The sequence below is a fragment of the Embiotoca jacksoni genome, unplaced genomic scaffold (assembly GCF_022577435.1).
Source record: "Embiotoca jacksoni isolate LCO1_2020_lvr unplaced genomic scaffold, fEmbJac1.0.p SCAF_4, whole genome shotgun sequence".
NCBI lineage: Eukaryota > Metazoa > Chordata > Actinopteri > Embiotocidae > Embiotoca > Embiotoca jacksoni.
The window spans coordinates 10,162,807-10,186,040 of record NW_027185392.1 but is presented as its reverse complement, the minus strand read 5'-3'; the positions used below and the strand labels follow the sequence as shown (position 1 = coordinate 10,186,040).

The window sequence follows — 23,234 nt, the reverse complement described above, 5'->3', positions numbered from 1 at the left end:
AGCTGGGCACACAACACTAAACATGTACACACACTGAGAAGTGTTTATTCATTTTAGTTCACACCATTACAAAATCTAAGGCAAATGATCAACTTTAAGAAATTTAATAATTATTTCTTGAAGCCAGTATAAATTAGGCCTCTCATACATTGGAAATCTAAAGTTTATAAGTAAAATTTTGTTCCCTAAGTAATGGGATTAAGTCAATAATTTCCCCATGAGAATATAGTCATTTGTATTTGCTGTTTGAGAAGAACGACTGAGGAGCAGTGTGCACGGCTGCTGCAGATGTAAAAGCACATCCTCGCAAGTACAGATGTGTTCAATCAAAATAACAACAGATGCATGTAAACACATACCCATACACCTGTTTCTCAGTCGTACAAAAGTAGGCAGTTATAAGCTTCACTCAGTAATTACTACACCTACAATCAGTTTAAGCATCAGTTTTTTTTTTTCTCATTTCTAACCTAAATTGGATATTGGAGTTTATGTACACCATAAACTTACAGGGTTACAGAAACACATTTCACAGTCAAATGTTTTGAGTATGGCTCCAAATAATGAGCATTTTCATGATCAATTACTCTTAATTTCTTGAATAACCAATTAGTTGCTTGGTCTTTAAAATGGCAAAAACTAATGAAAAATGTCAACTAGTCTTTCCAAAGCTGCCCAAGCCCCTGCCTAAAAAAAAAATGTTTGTCCCGACCGACAGTCCATAACCAAAAGATACTCAGTTCATTATTATAATGGAGGACTAAAAAAATCAAAACACTTTCAAATTTAGAAAGGTACAAATGAAATTGTATATTTAATCAATTATACAAAATAGTTGGTGTGAGTAGTTGGTCATTAATCAGCGCGGCTCTAATAATGAGGCATTTTATTTTTAATACATCAACATATTTGATAAGCTCTCATTCTTCCATGGTGCAGCATCTTTTTAAAAATGTTTGTCCTTGTCAAGGGGGCATGGCAGAAAAACCTAAAAATGGTGCGGATATTAAACATACTCTTTTATGAGAAGGAAGAACATGCGCATGAGTGCAAACCTGCAAATGATTATACAATCCATGATACTCACCTAAAATAGAGCTACTCATACTTCTCTAATCTGCTTCGCCCATAATGTTGTGCCAAGTTATTTGCTGCTTGGTAGAAGTGACACTGCCACGAGGCGGATGGCCGCCCACCTCTGAGCCTTTTTCTGTCGGAGGTTTTTCCTGTTCAAAGGGAGTTTTTCCTCCCCAACGTCGCTGTTGGGTTGAATTGTTGGGTTTGTAAGGTCTCTTTATTATTATGATGTGTACTGTGAGGGTCTATGTCATGACAGTGGTAAATAAGTGTTCATTTATTGAATCAGATTGAGGCTAGAAGCAGTGGCCAGCATTGTCACCTCAGTACAGCATCTTGTTTCACTTTGAGTCTGAATGATTGAACCCCATCAGTGAGCAGCGATACACTGATTGGTTTGGTTTGGAAACTGACCAGGTTATGTGAGAAATATTCCTGCGGAAGGATGTTGCCACTGCTCTTTCACAGTGCCTGATTTCCAAAAAGAGTCAGCGAGCAATTTTGGAACTAACATTAGTCATTATGCAAAATGCCAGACATTTCTGAAATTATTGTAACAGCACAGTGTAACCTCTTCAGATTTATATTCCTACTATTTATAGTACCATAAATTAATGACTTTAATCTTCCACTCGGTACAAGAGATGCCCTGCCAAGTGTGAAAGCACTGAAAATGACTAATTTGGATCACCATGGATAGTAAATTAGCATTTCTTGGAGAAAAGAAAGCTTTTCGTTTTTTCTGAATAAGTCTTCTTTCAGTGTTTGAAGATAAAAGTGATATGGGAAGAATACAATAAAATGGACAGTAATGACATTTAAGACCAGCAATTTTTCAGCCCTGAAGGTGAAATAGCCCTACTATGTCTAAATATTGTATAACAAATCCTAAAAAAAAAATATTGGTTTCTTGAGGGGGAATAGTCTCTGGCTATTCTTGACATTCATGTGTGAAAACAGTTTTTTATTTCATTTCCACCACAATAGAACATTTTCAGTGTCCTTGTTTGAACAAAATGGAAGGCACTCAAATAAATTGGTATTGCCTGGCAGGAGACTCAGACTTCAGATGAAACTGTTCAGGTTGTCAGACTTTGATCGCCACAGAAAGCCCAGACTCTGCATCACGTTGCCCTCTCCTATTGAGGACACACAAATCAACTCCTCAAGTTGCAGCAGTCATTCAAACCACAGCAGGGAACCTGATGTAGAATTCCTGGCTGAGGTTTGTCAAAATGGCTTTTTCTTTTGGTTGCCGTTTGTTCTGTTTCAATTTTACTGGAATTCATGCACAAATGAACCACATGTTACCTCCTGTGATCTTCTTTTTTTGTATTTTCTCTTACATTCAATGCATTTATCTTCTGTTTCTGCAGATTTTCTGCAAAAATTTTAACAAGAACTGATACTAATCATAGCTTAGTGGGAGAGTTGACTTTGTTCCTGAGACGTATGTCAACGTTTAATCAACACTGTAAGTTATGACAGCAAAATAATTAACATGTCACTGTAGAATTACCACAGCTCATTATCATTTTCGTTATCATATAAATTGTAACAATTTTTTTTTAAAGTAATTTTTTAAGATGTAAGACAATCGTGAAAAATACTCTTATTGCTTGTTGTGTCAAATCAACAGTCCAATAAATGGTGTTTTAATTTAACCATCTTAACTGGTCGTAATAGGTCCTTCGGTTACAATGAACATTTTAGTCATTTACACTCGAGTTGGATATGAAGCAACCTTACATTCACATAAATATACACAGTAGTGCAGGAAATACCCAATACAAAATTATACGAGTGACCAGAGCAGCCGTAACAGCAAAGACTGTTAAGGTGAGTTAAAGTTGTAGACTATGAACAGATGTGATTGGATCATTACTGGATGCCACAGGCTGCCTGTGCCTGCTTCCACTTTGTGTCTCTTGTGTAAAGATAAGGGATTTGTTACTGTTTGTCTGCAGATGTGGCCCTGATCAGCAGCACTAGTGGCAGTGATGGACAGCTCATGGACTTAAATAAAACAGGCTACTGAAAAAACCCTTACTGCCCATTTATCACAATTTGTGTATGAAAGCCCTCACCGACTTAAAACCCCAGAACTGGCCTGGGAATTGTCATGTTTATTTACAGGATCCATTTATAAAATGAAAATGTATGAGGATTGGGCAGGTTCTTGGCTCTGATCACGCTAGTTTCTGTCAGCAAACTCTGGCAATTCTGTTCTACCTTCTGTGTGGAAGGTTCCCTTGTAATGCTTAAAGCCATTTGCACCAGCTCTTTGTAAATTCTAATTTTTCAAATTTACAGTGTTTACTGGGAATCACAATTGAAACAGGCTGCATTCTTACATAGCAATGAGTTGCTTCTAACTTCTCAGTGTTAACACCCACCCCCTGTTAGGTGTCAATGCTAATTAAGTCAACCGCTAAGTATGACTTACCGGTGTTGAAAAATTAAAAAAGATTATGAAAAATGTTGCCATATCTGACATGACACTTCAGTCATATCACATTTGATGAGTATATAAAGTAGGAAGATGTTACAATATATTTCACAAAAACAAGCACAATACTTTCCACTCACATGAACAGCATGCAAGCTAACATATATATTTTTTTTCCTGTATGCATAAGCAAAACAAAAGAATACATATGCGAGGAAAAGATTGGCAGTTTAGTTTAGTCATTTGTTTCTGAAAGTTAAGTTACAGCTTGAAGTTCTGCAGCACTTTCCTTTTACCTTCATTTCTTATGTTATTACGTTGCAACTTAATTTTTTTGATAACACTGGTTTGAAACTAGCTGAAAGTTACAAAGATTATGGAAATATCACTCGCAAATAGTAATAGCTTTCATGAATGGCTCGTGCAACCCAATCCTGGATTTTTAGGTGTGTTTAGGATTTCCTTCTGGCCAGAGTTTCTGTAAGTAAACCAGAAAACTTGAGCACAAACTTTATTCTTTCAAATATTTTATGGCCCTTCATTAGTAACTTTTAACGCTTTATCAGAGTTAAATACTTCAAATGTAGTGCAATGTTCTGAAATAACCCAATAAAGGAAAAGATGTCCTTTGTTATCTGAAAATCTCATATAAGCGATCCAATCCACCAATGAGTTGGTCTGTCTCACAATACTTCCTACGTTGTCTGTGACAATCAACCCCGAGTCAACTATCCTGAAGTACATGGTGTAAATCTTAAACTTGAATCATACTGTTGTGGCAATTGTGAATCAAATTATGCTAAAAAATCCTGATAGTGGCTCATATACACAATTCACAATTCTACTAATCATCTCGGATGACAGTCAGCTGGTCGGTCCAACACTTACCTGTACACGTTAACAAGCGTGGTCCCCAGATGATAAATCCTAATGACTTTCATCATTCTGTAATTTCTGCCTTCAACTCCACCATCAGGTCAAAAAAAAAGTGTCCAGTACATGACCAGCTACATGCAAAACAAAGAATGTTCCCTGCAGTGTACTTTGTTTTTAGTGCCAATTAGCAAACGTCAGAATGCTAGCATGTTTATCTAAGTTAACAAACATGGTCAGCACTATGTTGGTTTAACATTAGCATGTTAGCACTCCAATACTGGATGCGATGTCTGTCATTCATTTTTCATGTTGAATGAACCACAGGCAGTCCTGTTTTTCTTTTGAGAAAAGGTTGCATAAGCTTAAAGGTTCACCATGAATCAGGGAAGGACATCCAGTTAGTAAATGAAAGTAGGGGCTTGCATCATCGTTTTCAAAAGTTTATTTTTCTGCCCATCCACACTATAATACAGTCCCAGAGTTTTCAAACTAAAATATGGTCCATAGTTTGAAGTTGACTTTTTTTTTATTTGTATTTTTTTTACTTTTTTCCATGTTGTGTATCTACCCACTTGAATCTCCCTCTGGCCTTCGCCAGTAACAGAATAACATTTGAGACTGTTCAGTCTCAAATGTCTCTCTGAATGTCTCGTTTCTCATCTAAAGGTCACTGTTATTTATTGAATAAACACAGTTTTGAGGTTTAAGTTACTGTTTGTTTGTTTGTTTGTTTGTTTGTTTGTGCTGCTAATTTTGACAGCTGGTTTCCTGGGAATATATGTCAGGCCAGAGCTGAGGAATAGCTGCACAAACAAAGAGTAGATCGAGAGCCATCCTCACCAGAGAGACTGTGAGCACTGAAGGGGGATTTTATGCTCTGTTGCAAGTAGATTGACAATTGTCAGTACACACATTATTATTGCTGATGACAAATTTTGAGAGATTTCATTTCAAAAGATTAGCCCGTAAAGGCACATTTGTGTTTTTCTTTTTTCAGTCCTGCATTTTATTGTCTCCTGAAAATTACATCAGCATGAAGTCAGTGATCTCATTTAAAACCTCAACATAATTGCACAAAAACAATGAGAAAAAAAGAAGAATGCATTTTCAAGTTATTTTTAAAAGGGCTATTATTATTTTTAAAAAAAATACATCTGAGGATGACAATGTTCTTTTGTGCATGGAACTATAAACTCAAGCTTTTTAACTTTGTGCTTTGAAAGGCTGTAGCTTTTTTTCCCCCTTCACAATAAGGACATACTTAAACAAAAAAATTATTTGTATCTACAACAGTCACTCAGTCTTTCCAAAGCCTTAACTCAACCTCGCAGACACTTTTATACAGGCATCGCTATCATTGCTTTTAAATTCAATTGCCAGATCAATGAGGATCTGTCTGGGCACTAAATACACAAAAATCTGAAGTATCTCACATTGATAAATTTGTCTGGTCAGCCTACTGCTACTTAATTTGTAAGTAAAAAAAAAAAAAAAAAAACACGTGTGACTGAAGTTGGGGTGTGAGTTATATATATATATTTATAAGGAACACTTTTACCCCTATAGCTCATTCATGCAATCATGCAGTCATCCAATCAGCCAATCCTGCTGCAGCCGTGCAATGCATAAAGTCATGTAGTTTGTGGTTTGAGTAGTTCTGCTGATTTGACAACAGCCTCTAGATTTTAATCTGAGAGGTGCCAAAAATCATTCAGTGAGTTGAGAGAGGTCAGAGCAGAATGGTCAGATTAGTTCAGCCTGGTGGAAAGGCTGCAGCAATTTAGATAACTGGTGAGCCCAACCTATCAAATCTTCAGGGTGGTTGTGCTACAACAGTCCAGGCTGGTGGTGGTGATGGTGGTGGTGGTGTAATGTATGAGGAATGTTATAGGACCCTTAACACCAATCAATGATCATTTGAATGCATCAGTTCTGAACCTAGTCAAACCAGCGCTTTATCTATCCAATGAAACATGCACTAATTTGCATACATATCCAGAACAGATATCTTAACATTGATAAATCTAGACTCAAAACTCCTTTTTCATTTTGTTCACACACGTGAGTCAAATGCAAAGTGGATTTTGCATATCTATTTTTTTATCACTCCATAAACCAGAAAATAATGTAAATTTTTACAAAAATTTAAGAATAAAATGTTATATAAATCAGGCTTTGGATGATATACTGTATGACTCAACCCCTCAGTAAAACCTTCAGAATACCGATGGGAATAAATTGGAAAGTTTGGTGTATATAACTGCTACTGAAGTGGAGATTTCTGGCACAGAATATGAGAAAAAACTACTTTGAAATAAACAGCCTTTCAAGATTGAAAATTGGGGGATGTCTGCAAAAATAAAACAAACAAAAAAATCAAATATTGCCCTTTATTTTGTTTTTTAAACTAATCATTAGGTTTTTTGTTTTGGTGACAGCGATGAAAGCTAAGACTCCGCACTTAATAAAGAGCTCCTGCTGGAACAGCACTCAATGCTTCAGTAGTCAGCCTTGAGCTTCCCACAGCTTTATTGACTGGCTACAGACATGCAACTGAATTACTCATGAAGAACAACAGAAACAACAACAAACAAAACAACAAAAATTACAGTCTGTTATTTTTACATGAAAGGATGTGCTATTGTTATGATTCATACATTTTGTTTCCAATCTGGAAATAATGGGCCTGTCTCTCTGATGTCTTAATTTAAATTGAAAAAGAGAATTGTTGTTCCAGCAGTTGTTGAAAAAAGGGCTCTAAGCTGAAATGAGACATCAAACGCTTCTGTGGTTGTGTTGTGTGTGTTCACGATAACACCCTAAAAGCCTGCAAATAAACTCAATTAACTCTATTAATGTGTTACTCCTCACTACACAAACCCTCCAATTCAAAAGACAAAGGAGATAAAAGAGTCCCATGGCCCACTGTGATGCTCACAGAATAAAACCCTGCTGTATTTAACGGTTAAACGTGACAACACATAATAAAAACGCTATGTAGATCTTTGAGATATGAGCTCCACCACATGGCCAGACAGTCCAAAAAAAGAGCAGTGATATGCAACACTAATCATTATCAACAAGATGACGTGGTGGCAGGCTGGTGTTAGCTGGAAGAACAGTATGGAAGAGCAGACTTTACAGATGTAAAAACAACAGCAGGAGCATCAATGCATTGGCTGTGGACTGCTCACAAGAAGTGGGGATTGCTGCCCTCAAACCTCAGTAGCTTGTACATATCAACCAGTGTGATTGAAAAAAATAGGCTATTTTAATTAACACCAGTGATATTCCTCCAGTCCTTAAGTGTTATGTCAGTATTGACACAAAGCTAAAATAGTTATAGTAAAGTGATAACTCAAAGATTTGACAAAGTTTCAATCCATCCATCTTTTGCTTATCCTGACAAAGGTCATGGTGTCAGCGTCCTTTTTCCAGCCATGTTGTCCAGCTCCCACTACTAGGGGATCCCAAGGGTTTTCTGGGACAGATCGTATAATCTCTCCAGCGTGTTCTGGTTTGCTTTAGAGTCTCCTACCAGTTGGACTAGGAGGAGATTCATCCGGGATATTTTGGCTTATTGAAATCCTAGTCATCCTAATACCACTTTAGAATGACAGCTCACCCAGAGGATTACCACATGTAACAGTCATGGTACACAGCTCTTTTTTTTCCCACAAACTCTGGGTGTCTTCTTATCTGCTATTCTTGGACTTTAGATATTCATATATTCAATGAACCTACATATTGAGGAATGCACACATCCAAAGTGTCTTCCAGAGGACACGAGGATTGACAGATAGTGCACAACAATGTGGAAAAAAGGGCAAAGTATGCTTGAGTTATCTGAACATGTCTAAAGGTAAAAGTGTGTGTACCTTTTGTGAAGTGAAACGTCAGCTGTCATACAGAAAGGCTTAAGTGCTCGAACATGGGGAAAAGAGCACAGGGAGTCTTTTCCTCAGAAGTTTTCACGGTTTTGTATTTAGTTGTAGGTTACATTCTAAATGTGACAGTCTGTGTAAGGAATGAAAACAAAGACAGATGATTTGAAATCCGGTATGGACCCCTGGCCAGATGCTGTGTAAAGTGGGCATGATTGTGGGGTCTTGAAAGTTACAATAATGGTTGAACACAAAGCATTTAACAAACAAATGGACAAAAACTGCATGCTCACTAAAACCCGTATGATGGGTTAATGACCATGAACACACTTGTCTCCATTACATATTCCAAATAAAGGGTGTGTGTTCCTGTCTCCACCGACCACCCCCTGAAAGCCTTGAAAATTTGAACTAACTGTGGAGGTGACCTCAACCTTTCAAAGCAATCCCTTTCAAGGGCCAAGCCAAGAAGAGGTTGTTTATTACTAGAAAATACTGGATCAAGCAGTGAGACTGCATCTGTGTGCCACGGGAGTTGCTCAAAGTTGATCCAACAATAGCTGTATCAGTATTGGTAAACATGAAATACAGACAAGTTCTCTCTGTTGGATGAGATTTTCTCAGGCTTCTGATGTGAAGGAGGATATAACCCTGCACAAATCAATTACTTTTTAGAGGGGATACCAAACAAGAGAGTTGATGGACAGATGTGTTTGCAGTGGCTGTAGAGGCTGCTTCATTCACAGCGTTACGAGGGGAGGACTCTTTATCTGACAGGAAGTCAGACTGTGATATGTGTGTCAAGGTAGACAACTATAAACTGACTCAGTGAAAAGTAAACTGATCATATGAGGGTTATTGAACAGGACTAACTCAGAGAATAGCTGCTGTGACATCTGGAAGTCCAAAAAGCTGTACAGATAACCCTTCATTAAATCTTGGATGAGACATTGGCAGCAAAAGACCAGAAAGGGCTGTGTTGACTAAGCTGAAAATACATTTCAAGAAAGAGGGCTAAATGTGGAATTCTTTGGAAGTCCTGCCAGTCACACCATTAGCCTGAAGAGCACAGAGGGATAGGGCTTGGCAGGAGAAAGTATCTGGTTGGACTCCTCAACAGATCACTTGATGTACTAGCTGATGAAGCCATCCTTCAGTAGTCTGTTTCATTGGCTGAGACATGTAAAGCCACCTGTTGTGTTGCAACATTGTAAACCATATTGTATTTGAGCTGGAGCCACTACAGTTATTGAGGACATTCAGAGATCAAGATTGTTCATGCAGCCTCATCTTCAAGCTCAGAGGGGGGCAGACTAAAGTGACAGACGATAGGCCAGACAGAAACATGCTGTCACACAGAGCAGGCGATCAGCCATTATTGACCGGTGGTCTTCAAAAATATTGTTCTGCCGTAGTTTATTTATTTACTAAAGCTGTTATCTCAAAAGTTCAATAAATAGTATAATAATCTCACGGAAGTCTGGCATCTATTTTTTGGAGCCTCACTACAATTTTACTACAGTAATAATTCTGTCGGCCCCAGCCTGTTATACTTTGCCCTGACGTATTATCTTATCTTAATATTAGCAGCATTAGCCAGTGGTGGAATGTAACTAAGCACATTTACTCAAGTAGATTTGAGGTTCTTTTACTTTACTTGAGTAATTCCATTTTATGCAACTTTATGTTTGTACTCCACAACTTTTTTGGGGCAAATTGCATTGTTTAATCAGCCACATTTGTCAGACAACTTTAATTCCTTATTACTTTTTCAGAATAACATTTTTCATACACTTCCTGTCCAGTTAAAATGATGCATCTCTAAATTTGGTAATTTTGAGTTCGAATTTTAAACTGAAGGATTAAATGTTCTCTTACTGGTTGAAAAGAATTCTCCTAAACCCCCCTCTTTGATTAGCTGGAAAAAGCATCATCACAAAACTGACAACATGTTTGTTTTCTGAGCTTCTGAGGTTATCTCTACAAACATGCTACAACTATACGCTGAGCTCATAGATCATGATGTTTAATGCTCACTTATAGTATCTGAGGTAGTTATAACTAACACAACCTACATAACTACAGCATTGAAATGCAACATACACAACAATGCAGCAATATTAATAAATATTGAACATCCAAAAACATCATATAAAACACTGGTGTGGTTAATTTTTCTGCAAAATGACAAATTTGACTTTTGATACCTTTCAAATGTTTCTGATAAACTAAAGGATTAAATGCTTCTGTAAGGGTTCAGAAAAGTATCCTCCTCCTTAAACTAAATAAACTATTAAAAAAAACAACCAGTTGGGTTACCTGAAAAATGTGTTGTCTCACAAAACTGTCCACAGGGCTGATGTATGGTTCTCACAGGACAGTGAGGATGCAATAGAAATAGATGCAATGATTTTATAGAAGATGATGCATTACTGTGGTTGTACTAACCAGGAGTAAATAATGTTGTCAAAATTAGCTCAGCATATAACCTATAAAACCTAAAACATCAAAAATAATACCAGGCCACATAGCCTACTTTTACTTAAGTAAATGCATACAGGGTTTTCACTTGTAGTGGGGTATTTTCACCCTGTGGTATTAGCCTACTTTTACAAATGTAAAGAATCTAAATACTTCTTCCACAGCTAATATAAAAAGTAGTAGACATGAAAGAGCATTGTCATCATTTAGAATTTCAATTAATGCTAATGTTAGATTTGTTTTGGTCTCCGCCGACTGCTAAGAAATAGCTCATGTCTTGGTTTTATGTTTTTGAAACCAGCGGAAAAGATCAGAAATGTTTCGTTACACTCGCAAGCACAGATTCCCAGTTGTCCGACAGCACGTGAAGGCACCAGGAGTCACGCGTTGTTTGCTCAGAGTACAAATATGGCGGATGATGGAGAGTCACTGGAGTCTTGGCTCAGTAAGTACATATTTAAAACTCTTTTTTTTTTTTTTCCCCACAACGTTTATTAATATTAGAGGTGTGCTCGTATGTGTTGCCTTACCGTAGGTGTCCGAAATATTGAAATATTGGACTCACGTGACATGGCTGTGGCTGAAAATGTAATGATAATTCGTCTGTGTTGTCAGTGGAGGCTAACAGTCAGTTTGCTGGTAACTGTTGGATGTCAAGTGCCAAAACCAGCTTATTATGTATTTACGTATGTTATGTTTCATTATTGTCGGTTTGCTGGCAAAAATGCACTTACTTTATTTAAGTAGTGACCCACAGTACGCTTTAGGATTTACCTATTGGAGAAGCACAAACATCCCCAGGCATTTTTCCTCTTAAAGTTCAAGCACTTGAAACAGGAACAGCTGTGAAGCAGTTAATTCGTGTCTTGGGTTAAGAGACAATTCATGAGGTAAAATAAACTGAAACTGTTGGGTAACAACTGACCATTGGTGGAAGAAGTAGTTATATTGTTTACTAGAATAAAAAATGACCAAAACAGCATTGTAACAACACGCAATAACAAGTTAAAGTCCTGCATAAATTCCTACTTTAAAAGTACATGAACATAAGTTGGCTGTCAGCAGCAGTTAACATAATAAAGTAAAAGGTGCTGGTTTGTTTGGTCCCTCTGACTGATATATTTTTTATATATGGCATCTTTAGATTATTAATAGTGAAGCATCAGTGTGTAAGCAGCATGTTACAGTTGTAGCTGCTGCAGGTGGAGCGAGTTTAACCTGCTTTATATCCAGTTTTATATCCAGGGACAGCAGATAAATGTGAGGTGTTGCCAGATGATTACCGAGAGAGGAAAGAATAAAAAGTTCTGATTCACAAATTTCTTTTCAGTTTTTGGACGTTTGGATATTTGCTGAAATTTCTGAGTTTTAGAACATTTATTAAAATGAAACCATGTGAGAAGTTTAGTGGAGAAATCACTATTTACCACTGTTTTTAAGACGTCGGAAGACAGAAAGGTTGTAAACCACTGGTTTAATCCATGACAATGTGTTTTAATTTAAAAGCCTGTTTTATTATCCATTGTGTCAAATCATTAGCTGCCAAACAAATGTATTGGAGTAAAGAGTACAATATTTCCCTCTGAAATAGAGGAGTGGAATTAAAGTAGCATCAAATGGAAATACTCAAGCCAAGTACCGAAAAATTGTACCAAAGTAAGGTAATTGAGCTTCACTGCAAATGACTGCATTGTTTGTAAGATGGTCTCCGAAGGGATCACAAGACTCCTGCCTTAATTAGCATTCCAAGGACTGAGTTATAACTTTTGGCATAAAATGTGCTACGGGGGTCATGAGAGATTGTATCTCCTCTTTTTCAGACAAAGCCACCAACCCCTCCAACAGACAGGAAGACTGGGAGTACATTATGGGCTTCTGTGATCAAATCAATAAGGAGCTAGAAGGGTATGGCCACATTCTTTCAACAAACCCAATCTTTCCCTTATCGCTGAATCACACTTATCTAATCTACTCATCAGTATCCTCATTGTGCTCCACACAAGGAGCTTTATGTTGCTTGGGTTATTGAGTTAGTATTGTATTATTTCTTTCTGTGATATTTTTCAGTCCACAAATATCCGTCAGACTATTGGCATACAAGATTCAGTCTCCTCAGGAATGGGAGGCGATGCAAGCATTAACGGTCCGTAGTGTCATCACTTCACTGTTTTTTTTAATCTGATGTCCTTCATTATAACCTCTCACAGTTCAAACGTACTCATTCAAGCTTGTTTTACTTTTGTAGGTTCTTGAGGCTTGTATGAAGAACTGTGGGCGACGGTTTCACAATGAAGTTGGCAAATTTAAGTTTTTAAATGAACTTATTAAAGTGGTTTCACCCAAAGTAAGTAACATAAAAGCCCTCTATTACATAACTATGCAAATTTACATTTGATATCATGTAAATTATATGATGCATTTCTTATTTTTCAGTACCTTGGAGACAAAGTATCAGAAAAGGTGAAGACAAAAGTGATTGAGTTGCTGTACAGTTGGACAGTGTTTCTACCAGATGAAGCAAAGATATGTGAAGCATATCAGATGCTGAAGTCACAGGGTGAGACATCAACTACTGACAAACTGTTAAAATATGCCCACAAGACTTAATAATACAGTAAAACAATATAATTGCTGAGCAGTGACTTCCAAAAATCATACAGTGGACGGACATTTACCACTGTCTTGTGATTTACACTTCTTTAGGTAATGTCACCTGAAACTGTCTGTTGTCATTGTATTTTAGGTATTGTTTTAGCTGATCCAGAAATCTCTCATGATGCCACATTAATTCCTTCACCTTCTCCACGACCAAAGAATCCTGTATTTGATGACGAGAAGAAGAGCAAGGTAAGGGGAACTATTTTGAGATGTCACTGTGTGAACACTGCAGCTCGCTCACTGAATGTCTCTTGTCTTATCTCTGATACAGATACTTATGTTCATGTAATTGTTTTATTGGTGGAGCACAGATCATAATCAACATCAAGATAATGCTGTCTATCTGTTATACTCAATCTTGTACTGCTACTGCACGTACTGTACAATTTTTTTGTGGGTTTCAGTGTAGCTTTCATTTGGTACCTCTGTTGTCAAGTATCAAGAGTTTCTGCACATTAAGCCTGATAGACTGATGATCCACTTTTTAAAACTATGAAAGGAATAGTTTAAAAAAAAAAAATGTTTTCGCCTTCTTGCTGGGAGTTAGATAAGAAGATCTGTGCAGCTCTCATATCTGTCCACTGAATAAAAAGCAACAGAAAAGACAGGGTAGCTTAGCTGCTGGCTAAGCAATAGTCCTTTAGGCATTTCAGAAGTGCTGGTAAGCATTGGTAAAGCACTGGTGAAGTGAAGACAAGCACCTCCAACTAACTGGCTTACTGGCTCTGTATAAACTTTAACTTTAGACAGCGGACAGAAAGCTGTTTGCTCTTCTGCAGCCACTATGTTAAGGTAACTGTTTAGGCCTCGGAGACTGCTTGTGTGGTGTGTGTGTGTGTGTGTGTCACTCGTCGAGCGTCTTGATGTTCATTTCGTTGCTAATGTTCACAGGTTAGAGCAGCCACACAGCCAGTGTGAGAGACGCCATCTGGACAATAGATGAGACACCTATTTTTTTATGCGTGATACACGCGTATCCCAGCAAAAATAGAAATGGAAAAGATCTGTGATCACATGTGCAATATGTAAGAAATCCAATGTAGCCTCTAATTATATCATGGCAATCATTGAAAAGATGAAGAGCAGTGTTTTGTTTTGTTTTTTTTATTCCCTCTCCATCTCAGTTTCTGGGTCTGTATGTGTTTGCCTGTGTGTCTTTTTGGTAACAACTCTGAACTTGTCGGACCTCAGACATTTGATAACTGATCGCCATTATCCAAGTAATACTCAATGTAGACCTATAGGCCTGGCAGTAGCTGGCTGGGCTGGCGGGACACACAGGATGTAGTGGCATCTAGTGGTGAGGTTGCAGATTGCAACCAACTGAACACCTATCACTTCACCCTGCCTTTCCAAGTGTTTGAGAGAATCTAAGGTGGCTGCGAAAAAAAAGTGCAAAATGCCTTCACTAGAGCCAGTGTTTGGTTTGTCCATCCTGGGCTACTGGAGAAACATGGTGGTGCAACATGGTTGACTCTGTAAAAGAGGACCTGTTCTTATGTATGACTCATTCTGAGGTAACAAGAACACAGTGACTCTTAGTTTCAGGTGATTATACACAAATTAAAATGTTCTTATGATGAAAGAAAATGTTAAATATCTGCCAATAGATCCCTTAAATCTTACACACTGAACCTTTCATAGTCAAATATGTAAGTAACATAAATTTTCTCATCTACCTATAAATGAAATCTTTAAAGAAACCACAAACCGTAAACTTCTGTCATAGCAATACACTTTAATGGTGTTTTCATTCTTGAATGGGAGTTTTAATTCCACCACATGCTGAAGGTATGGAGGTTTGGAAAGTTTAAAAGAAGAAGAGAAGCTCACTCTTTGCCTCTCTTTTTTTACACTATCTCACACTTGTGTCAGTGAGTAAAGGCGAATTACATCATTGGTTACAGCCCACAAAAACATGTCCCGACGGTCTGTTTACTTTGTGTTGACTGCAGTTTATTTATGTGAAGTTTGTTTTCTTTTAGGGTCTGGGAGCTGGAAAGGCTTCCCTGCAGTCTGTGAACGAGTCAATGGTCACTAATGGTTCTCTTATCTCGCTGCAGAGATTAGCAGAGCTACTGAAGAGCAAAAAGCCTGAAGATCTACAAGAGGCCAATCGGCTCATCAAGAACATGGTCAAGGAGGTGTGTCGGTTTCAAATGAAATGTTTTAATTGTTATGATTGAGTTTTAATGAAACCAGAGTTCTGCCTGCTTGCTTCTTGAAAATTTAAATTTAATGTGCTGAACACGTTTCGATTTCCACCTCAAAATTCAGCTTTTCAAATCAGGTTTAATGACTTGAGTCAACAAAATTAAACTCCGTCTTTTTTTTTTGTCTCAGGACGAGGTGAGAAGACAGAAAGCAACTAAGCAAAAAAGCACTCTGGAGGCAATCAACAACAGCGTTAAACTCCTTAATGAGATGCTAACGCACTTCAGCCCAGAAGATTCCACGGATGGAGACAGGGAGCTTATTAGGGTTTGTTCTCTTGTCAAATTAGACTCCAATGATCTTTTTAAATAAATTCACTTGTGTCTTTAGACTTTAATTGACCTTTCTTGAAAAACTCTTACAAAAGAAAAACTTCCAATTTTTCATCTCGTGACAGCAGTTCGTAGATAAGATTTAAAATGTACATTTTTTTTTCCAGTAAATTTTAAACAAGTGTGTTTTTCCAGGAATTGTATGGTGATTGTGACAAGCTCAAGCAAACAGTGTTTCAGCTTGCTACTGAGACTGAGGACAATGACAGCAGCTTGGGTAAGAAAATCCTGTAATTTGGTCCTGTTGGTTCTGTTGACATCCTCTTTGCTACTTTTGCTTGTGCTGCCATGAAACCAACATCCAATTAGACCCATATTCTGCTCACACAGTTCACACTGTGGGGCAAAAATATGATCTTTTTTTGTTGTTGTTTTGTCAGAATGTTAACCTCATCCTGGTGTATTTTTTTAAATGCACATATCAGGAGACATCTTGCAGGCCAGCGATGACCTCTCCCACGTCATTCATTCCTATAAGAAGATTGTGGAAGGTGACACCATCAATGGAGAGACTGAAGCAGCACAACAAAGACGAACATCAGTCAATCAAGGTAAAGTTTAAACGGGTAATTTAAAGTTACAGTTCACCTCGTCATTGTATGTTTGCAGAATTACTGTAACTATTGGTACATTTGGTAAGTTAGATTTTGACATGTTTTCAATTGTCCTAAAGGTCAACATGTGGAATATATAGTATTGGCTTTCATTTTGTTCATATAAAAAATTATCAATACTGTCACCACAATAAATGTTCATAGGCGGAGAAACCTGTAGACTATGTTTTGAAATGTGTGCAAAGAACCAGCCTTTGGCTACTGTTATTGTAGGGAGTTATTTAGCTGCATCAGGAGTCTTAACCAATATGTAGTGTCGGGTCAGGACACGGAGACTGGAATTTCTTCAACAGAACTTTACTGAAGTTGGATGCATCAGGTACACGGGCACAATTGCTTACAGTCCTTAAATCCAACACATCAGGACTGTGTGTGTGTGTGTGTGTGTGTGTGTGTGTGTGTGTGTGTGTGTGTGTGTGTGTGTGTGGTTTGCACTAAAGACTAATTATCATTACTAACTGGATAAACAAAATACACTGCAATTACTATTTATATGATACTATTAAGGTAATCAAAATTCAACATAACTCTTAGAACAACAGAGGTATTGTCAAACATAAATACACCTCTTAAAGGGTAAGAAGGCACACAAAGCAGACCAGTGACAACAATAGTGGAACGTTTGGAAGACAAGTTAATAAACATAGTATGCACTTTACTCACATCTGTATGTGTCACTGCTGCTGCTGCTGCTGGCAGAAATGTAAAAACGGTGTTGACCCTTTAAACTGTGCTTGACAAATAGATGACGACAAGTTGTAACACTTAATCAAGTACATTCAGAACATAAACTTGCTTTGTAGTGCTGATGTTTTTTCTCTCTTTAACAGGCACTGGAAGCACAAAACAGTCAGAGATTCTGATTGATCTGGTAGGTCTGGACATTCAGAACCACTCCCCACCCAAGCAGCAACCTCCAGCATCTTCGCAGTCTTTCCCTGCTGACCTGCTGTGTGGATCGGCTGCCACTGACCCTCAGTCCCGGAGGCTTAGCGCACCCTCTGCAGCACTGTCACTCTTGGATGAAGAGCTGCTGTCTTTAGGTAGCATGCAGGATGATGCCGTTGATATCATTGTAATTTTTTTTTCATTGCAACATGGGACGTTAACTGTATGAAAATGTCTTTACATTTCAATATGACATGTTTTGAGACATTTGTGTTTTTGTCCAGGCTTCAATGAACCTGCTCTTAGTGAATCAACACATAAAAGCCTGAGCAATCATTTGCCATCTTTACAGGTATTTTAAATTAATAGAAATAATTAATATTCATTTAAAGTACTATATTTTTTTGGAAATAACAGTGTTTTTCATTACTATGCATTCCAGGATTCCAGTCAAGATTTGGGTCTTCTTGACACCACTTTGCTGACAGTTCCTGCATTCTCTACATCTCCACTCTTTCTAGATGCCCTCTCTACAACAATAGCTCCAATTAGTCCTACCCAGACATTTGACTCTTCCTTAAACCTTCTAGGCCCTGTCTGTTCCACACCTGCGGTTTCTACAGCATCTGTCTCAACAACATCAGTCATATTCCCACAACCTCTCAGTTCAGTACTCACCACCATGGCCTCAGCTTCTCCCCCTCAGCCATTCAGCATGACTTCTGCTCCCTCAGTCACCCCGGTCACTCCACAACCGGTCTCCATGTCATCTGGAGTCTCCCACTTGCTCTCAACTTCTCTCAATCACAATCTGCAAGACCTAGCCTTATTGGATCTGGGCAGTACTAATAAGTAAGTAATACATGTTCCATGAGCTAAAACTGGGTAGACTGGGCCAGTTCATCCATCTTTTACACATAGTATCTTGCATGATTCATCCAATTGTTTGAAAAACTCAGTAAATGGTGCATGCCTTTGGTTCTTTCTTGCGATTTTTGAAATTCCACTGGCCTGGCCTCAATGGGTGTCTAAACACTCGAGTTTAAAGGAGCTTTTTAGATGCTTAACAATATTTTGCAATATGAAATTTCAAGTGCATTTCAAGCACTAGTTCGTAAATGGCAGACTGATACGCAAGACTCCATTAACCCTGAAGACTTAAACTTAGGTGAACCAATACCTACGTAACAGTGTTTTTTACACTGTAACTAGGCAACGTAGAATAGTTTGTACATGTGGCATATAAGAGTCCTTTGTGTTGTATCAGTGTCTGTTAATATGATGCCAAGTGCCTTTGCATTCTATTATTAATGAATAAACCTAACTGCAATATTTGTCTTAAAATTGCAGGTAGTATTTTATTTCACTCTCCTTTTGTTACCAGTGCCATCATGGGTTATACGTGTTTATGCCTGTCATTTTGAATGAAAACATTTTGGAGTGAAGGTCTGCATGGTCCTGCTCCTCTGTCTTCCAGTCTTAGTGTCACCTCCACCACATCCACCTCATTGATCACTGGAGGAATGCAAGGAAGGTCTACTCCTCCAGCTACCAAGAGTCAGGCAGATGACAGCCCTCTGTTACGCTCTCTGTCCCCCATCATCCCCCTAAACCAGGCCAGTCCAGGCAGGGTACAAGAGGTCTCCCTGGCCAATGTGTTTGTCCCTTTGGATGCCATCAAGCCAAGTAAGTCCTAGGAAGTAAACTTTATGATTATGTGGGTGTGTTTTAGGAGTAATATTTCACATATCTTATATTTTTGGGTGTATAGACAAGTTTTACAAAAAATATGAATAATGAAAGGCCATCAAATTAGTCGCAAGTTAGTTCATGACCCTAGGGTCCAGTTTTAGGCACTAAAAGTAAGGATACTCAAAATTCATGCCAATTATTTGTATGCATTAAACAGAAAAAAATAACCTAAATCAAATCACCTGTTCCACTGTTCCTTTGGATTTAGTTTGTCGTGGAGATCAGAGCTCTGTGGGAGGGATAGCAATCAAACCTCCAAAGGGCCTTAATGTTTTGGTGGCCACTCCACATGAGTTTAATTAGTTAAAAAAAAAATTAATTTAGGTTCCACTAAAAATTACCAATTTGAAGGCTTTATAGGAGGCTGCAAAAAGCTTTGAAATCTCCATAAACTAGTAGTTGAGTCCAATTCTACCTGAAAAATGGTTTTATATCCTCAAAAATGAAAATGACATAAATGAAGTGGATATTGTTCTTCTGACAACCACAGTGATTCAAAGAATTGGTTGCCTTTCAACAATTAAAGTCTAAAATTAAGTTCTTTCCTAATCTCCTCATGTAATGAAAATACCCCGTAGAGAAGATAATCACCACAGAGATTTTAACTAAATAATTGATTGTTATTACATGTAACGGGTAATTTTTGTAAACTTCCAACTGTTTCTTGTCTCAAAATAACAGCTTCTTTTATAGACTGAAAATCTAAACATGAGACATTACTACCACTTAGTGGTGGCAGTGGCGAATTTATTAAAAGGTAGAAAAAGAGACCGGGTGAAATTATACCCCTTTATAACAATTGAGATATTTTATACATTCTGAATTATGTAATGAAATGAGTTACCAGAGTATTTGAAACAATATGAGGGGTTGTATTTATTAAAAAAAAAAAAAAAAAAAAAAAAAAAAAAAAAGGGTCTTTGCTTTAAAACACTAGCTGACTCAAATGGCTGTGGGTGACGAGAGTCCTGTGTGCCCCCACAACCTATGTAGTGATCACCTTTTTATTTTCTCCTTTATGTGTCTTAGGTAAAGTGTGTCCTTTGACAGCATATGACAAAAACGGAGTTTGTGTTCTACTGCATTTTGCGACTGACTGCCCACCCGGCAGGTCTGATGTGCTGGTGATGGTGGCATCCATGCTTAACACAGCCCCACAGCCTGTCAGGAACATTGTTCTACAAGCTGCTGTGCCCAAGGTAAAACCTGACATGCATGTATGAAATCTGTGTTACTGCATAGGCAGCAACACAGTATGGATTTATATTTAGAAGCATTCATTTAGGCAGATGTACCACTCATGAAATTGAATATTTTTGTGAAAATGAAATTAAGGTGGGTGGCAGCTTATGTTTAATGTACATGGATGTTCTGTTCTGCCCATTGTCCAGACGATGAAAGTGAGACTGCAGCCACCTTCAGGCACAGAGCTGGCTCCTTTTAACCCAATACTTCCCCCTGCTGCCATCACTCAGGTCATGCTGCTTGCCAATCCTCTCAAGGTAGAGATCAGCCTTTTTTGATGTTCATATGCATAAAAGGTTGCACAACATATACATTTAGATTTCTATTTCCATTTTTAATATAAAGCATGTCTGTAGGCAATATAAATAGTGTCAAAACACTCAGTCCACAGAGAACTGCACACAGACTTTATTCCGCAGCTGTGCCGTTTGGACTTTGGTCAGTTTGTGATGTCAAACAATGATACTCGTGTCATACATCCACCCTCCAATCGAGCCACTGTCCAGCCTTCTATGTGAAAGAAAACACAGAGCAGTTATTCCATTGTGGAGCTTCAGAGAGATGCCTCAGAGATGAGATGTAAATCTGTATTGATATGTTTTTTGTACTAACAACCACAAAAAATATCTTCTTATGGATCAAGACTGCAAAAAAACCATCGGAAAGGTGTGAAATATGTGACCTTTAAACATTGTATTCACTGACAGAGCACTCTGCACCTCTTAACTGTGTTTTTATCCATGATTCAAATCATACAGTATTCCTTTGAGGATGTAATGAACAGTACAGTGCACACAAACTTTTGTGTTCCAGAAAGCTAAAGAGAGCTGCCAAGCTGAGTGTGTCTGTGTTTATGTTTTGCAGGAAAAGGTTAGGATGAGATACAAGCTGACATTCACTCTGGGACAGCAGCCTTTCACAGAGGTGGGGGAGGTGGATGAGTTCCCGCCTGCTGATAGATGGGGGGCTCTATAGCCACGCCTACCCATTTAGGATGACCAGACACGACAAGACTTCTTCAGCAATTCAGTTTGTACACCAACAAGGTCAAAATAGGGCAGAAAAGGAAGGCTTTTGGAGAAAGCTTAAATATATTATACACTTTAATGGACCTTGAGATGGCCCACTGAAGTAGCCAAAGTTCTGTAGCGTACATCCAACTTTACTACAATGGCAGTAGTAGTCAGTGAGATACAGTAACAAATGATGTGGGCTAGTTGAATGTGGATGGTGGTTGTTTGGTGAAGTTTTATATTTTTATTATTAAGTTGTTAGTACTATTATACCCTTTTGCTCTCAGTTTACTCCGGTCTCCCAAATCATATTTTATATTCTGATAATAACTTATTCTGAGGGGCAGGAAGTCTTAAGTAGAGCAAAAACACATGTTTAGGTTAGGTTAGGTTAGGTTAGGTAGTTACTTTATTAATCCCGAGGGGAATTTTTTTTTTTTTTAAAGGAGATTGTGAAGTCGTGGTCTTATGAACATATGACCACAACCTGAATTTCACATGATTTCCTGCTTAATAAGTATAATAAAAATGTTTAATTCTAAAGATATAGGACTGGACCAGACAAGAGCCCCTCTGTTGCTAAATAGTAGGCAATCATGGGAATCGGTTATGCTCAATTTACTTCTACAAACATGGCACACGGTTACAACAGAATATGTCCTCTGTAAAAAATTTTTTACCAAATTGTAGCTCAAACTCTTTTACTTAGCGCTGTTTTTAGATTTATTTGTTTTGGGGTTGTTTTTATGTGGATCTTTTTTCAGTATTTATTATCATGAATGTATTTATTTTGGTTTTGGGAGGAAGGTATCCAATCTGTTGTTGACTTACTCTATGGTGTTACAATTGACAGCTCTAGTCCCTCTGCATGCTCCTCTTATGATTGCAGTGAGGGACGCACAAGTAAGTTATGGTCTAAGAGTATTTAATGTCACCAAATATTCAGACAGACATTTTAGAATATGTTACATTATTTTTCAAGCCAGTGGTTTGTTCAGATTAATTCCATGTCCAAGCTATGAAATCTGGATTGAATATAGAAATCCCTCCTGGATAAAACAGTCGCCTTGAGCCACTTAGGGTATGCAGCTGAGCCTTGCACTGAATAGCTTGTGCTACATCTGGCAAAGAAAAGATGACTAATATCTCTATTAGTCAGCTTGTGCTACATCTGGCAAAGAAAAGATGACTAATATCATCTGCCAGATGTAGCACAAGCTATTCAGTGCAAGGCTCAGCTGCATACACTAAGTGGACATGTGTAAGGAAGTGCAGCTCTACATACAAAAAGGAATATTGTTTGAAGCTAAAATGCCATATATACATTTGACCTGGTCTGGCTAGAAACCAAGCAAGAGGGGTAGATAATTTTCTCTTGAGTCAAGTGTAAATCTCTTTTTGTGTTGGAGTTTTCTGTTTCAAACTAGTAAAAAAAAAAAAGCTTTGAGAAAATACAGTATATCAGAGGGGAAAACTTAATTCAAAGCATTACTCTTACCATGTGTTCATCCAAAACTGTGACTTAATTTGTTGTCTTTTGGGGGCTATTAGAGCTTTACAGGATATCCTCTTCATATATCTTATAAGAATATTTATTTGTGTTAAATTAACTTGTCATTTTTTTGAAGAACTATTTCTGTGCATGAAAAAATAAATAAGGATCTATTTGTATTACACTTTTCACATTTTACCTTATTTTCAAGTGCTTAAAAACTAATATCAACTTAGCTGTGTATTAACCACAACATTGT

The 23,234-nt window shown here is 37.8% G+C and overlaps 1 protein-coding gene across 1 annotated transcript; it reads left to right on the top strand.

Moving 5' to 3' along the window:
- The first annotated feature begins 11,175 nt into the window (after positions 1 to 11,175).
- On the top strand, positions 11,176 to 23,154 carry gga3a (golgi associated, gamma adaptin ear containing, ARF binding protein 3a). The gene is made up of 17 exons (XM_069167105.1): positions 11,176 to 11,212; positions 12,588 to 12,672; positions 12,835 to 12,910; positions 13,013 to 13,111; positions 13,201 to 13,324; positions 13,511 to 13,614; positions 15,489 to 15,569; positions 15,769 to 15,906; positions 16,107 to 16,188; positions 16,397 to 16,522; positions 17,416 to 17,628; positions 17,758 to 17,825; positions 17,916 to 18,325; positions 18,951 to 19,159; positions 20,255 to 20,424; positions 20,617 to 20,727; positions 21,335 to 23,154. The coding sequence occupies exons 1-17, from the start codon at positions 11,176 to 11,178 to the stop codon at positions 21,443 to 21,445; spliced, it is 2,244 nt and encodes a 747-aa protein (XP_069023206.1). The 3' UTR covers positions 21,446 to 23,154.
- Positions 23,155 to 23,234: the final 80 nt, after the last annotated feature.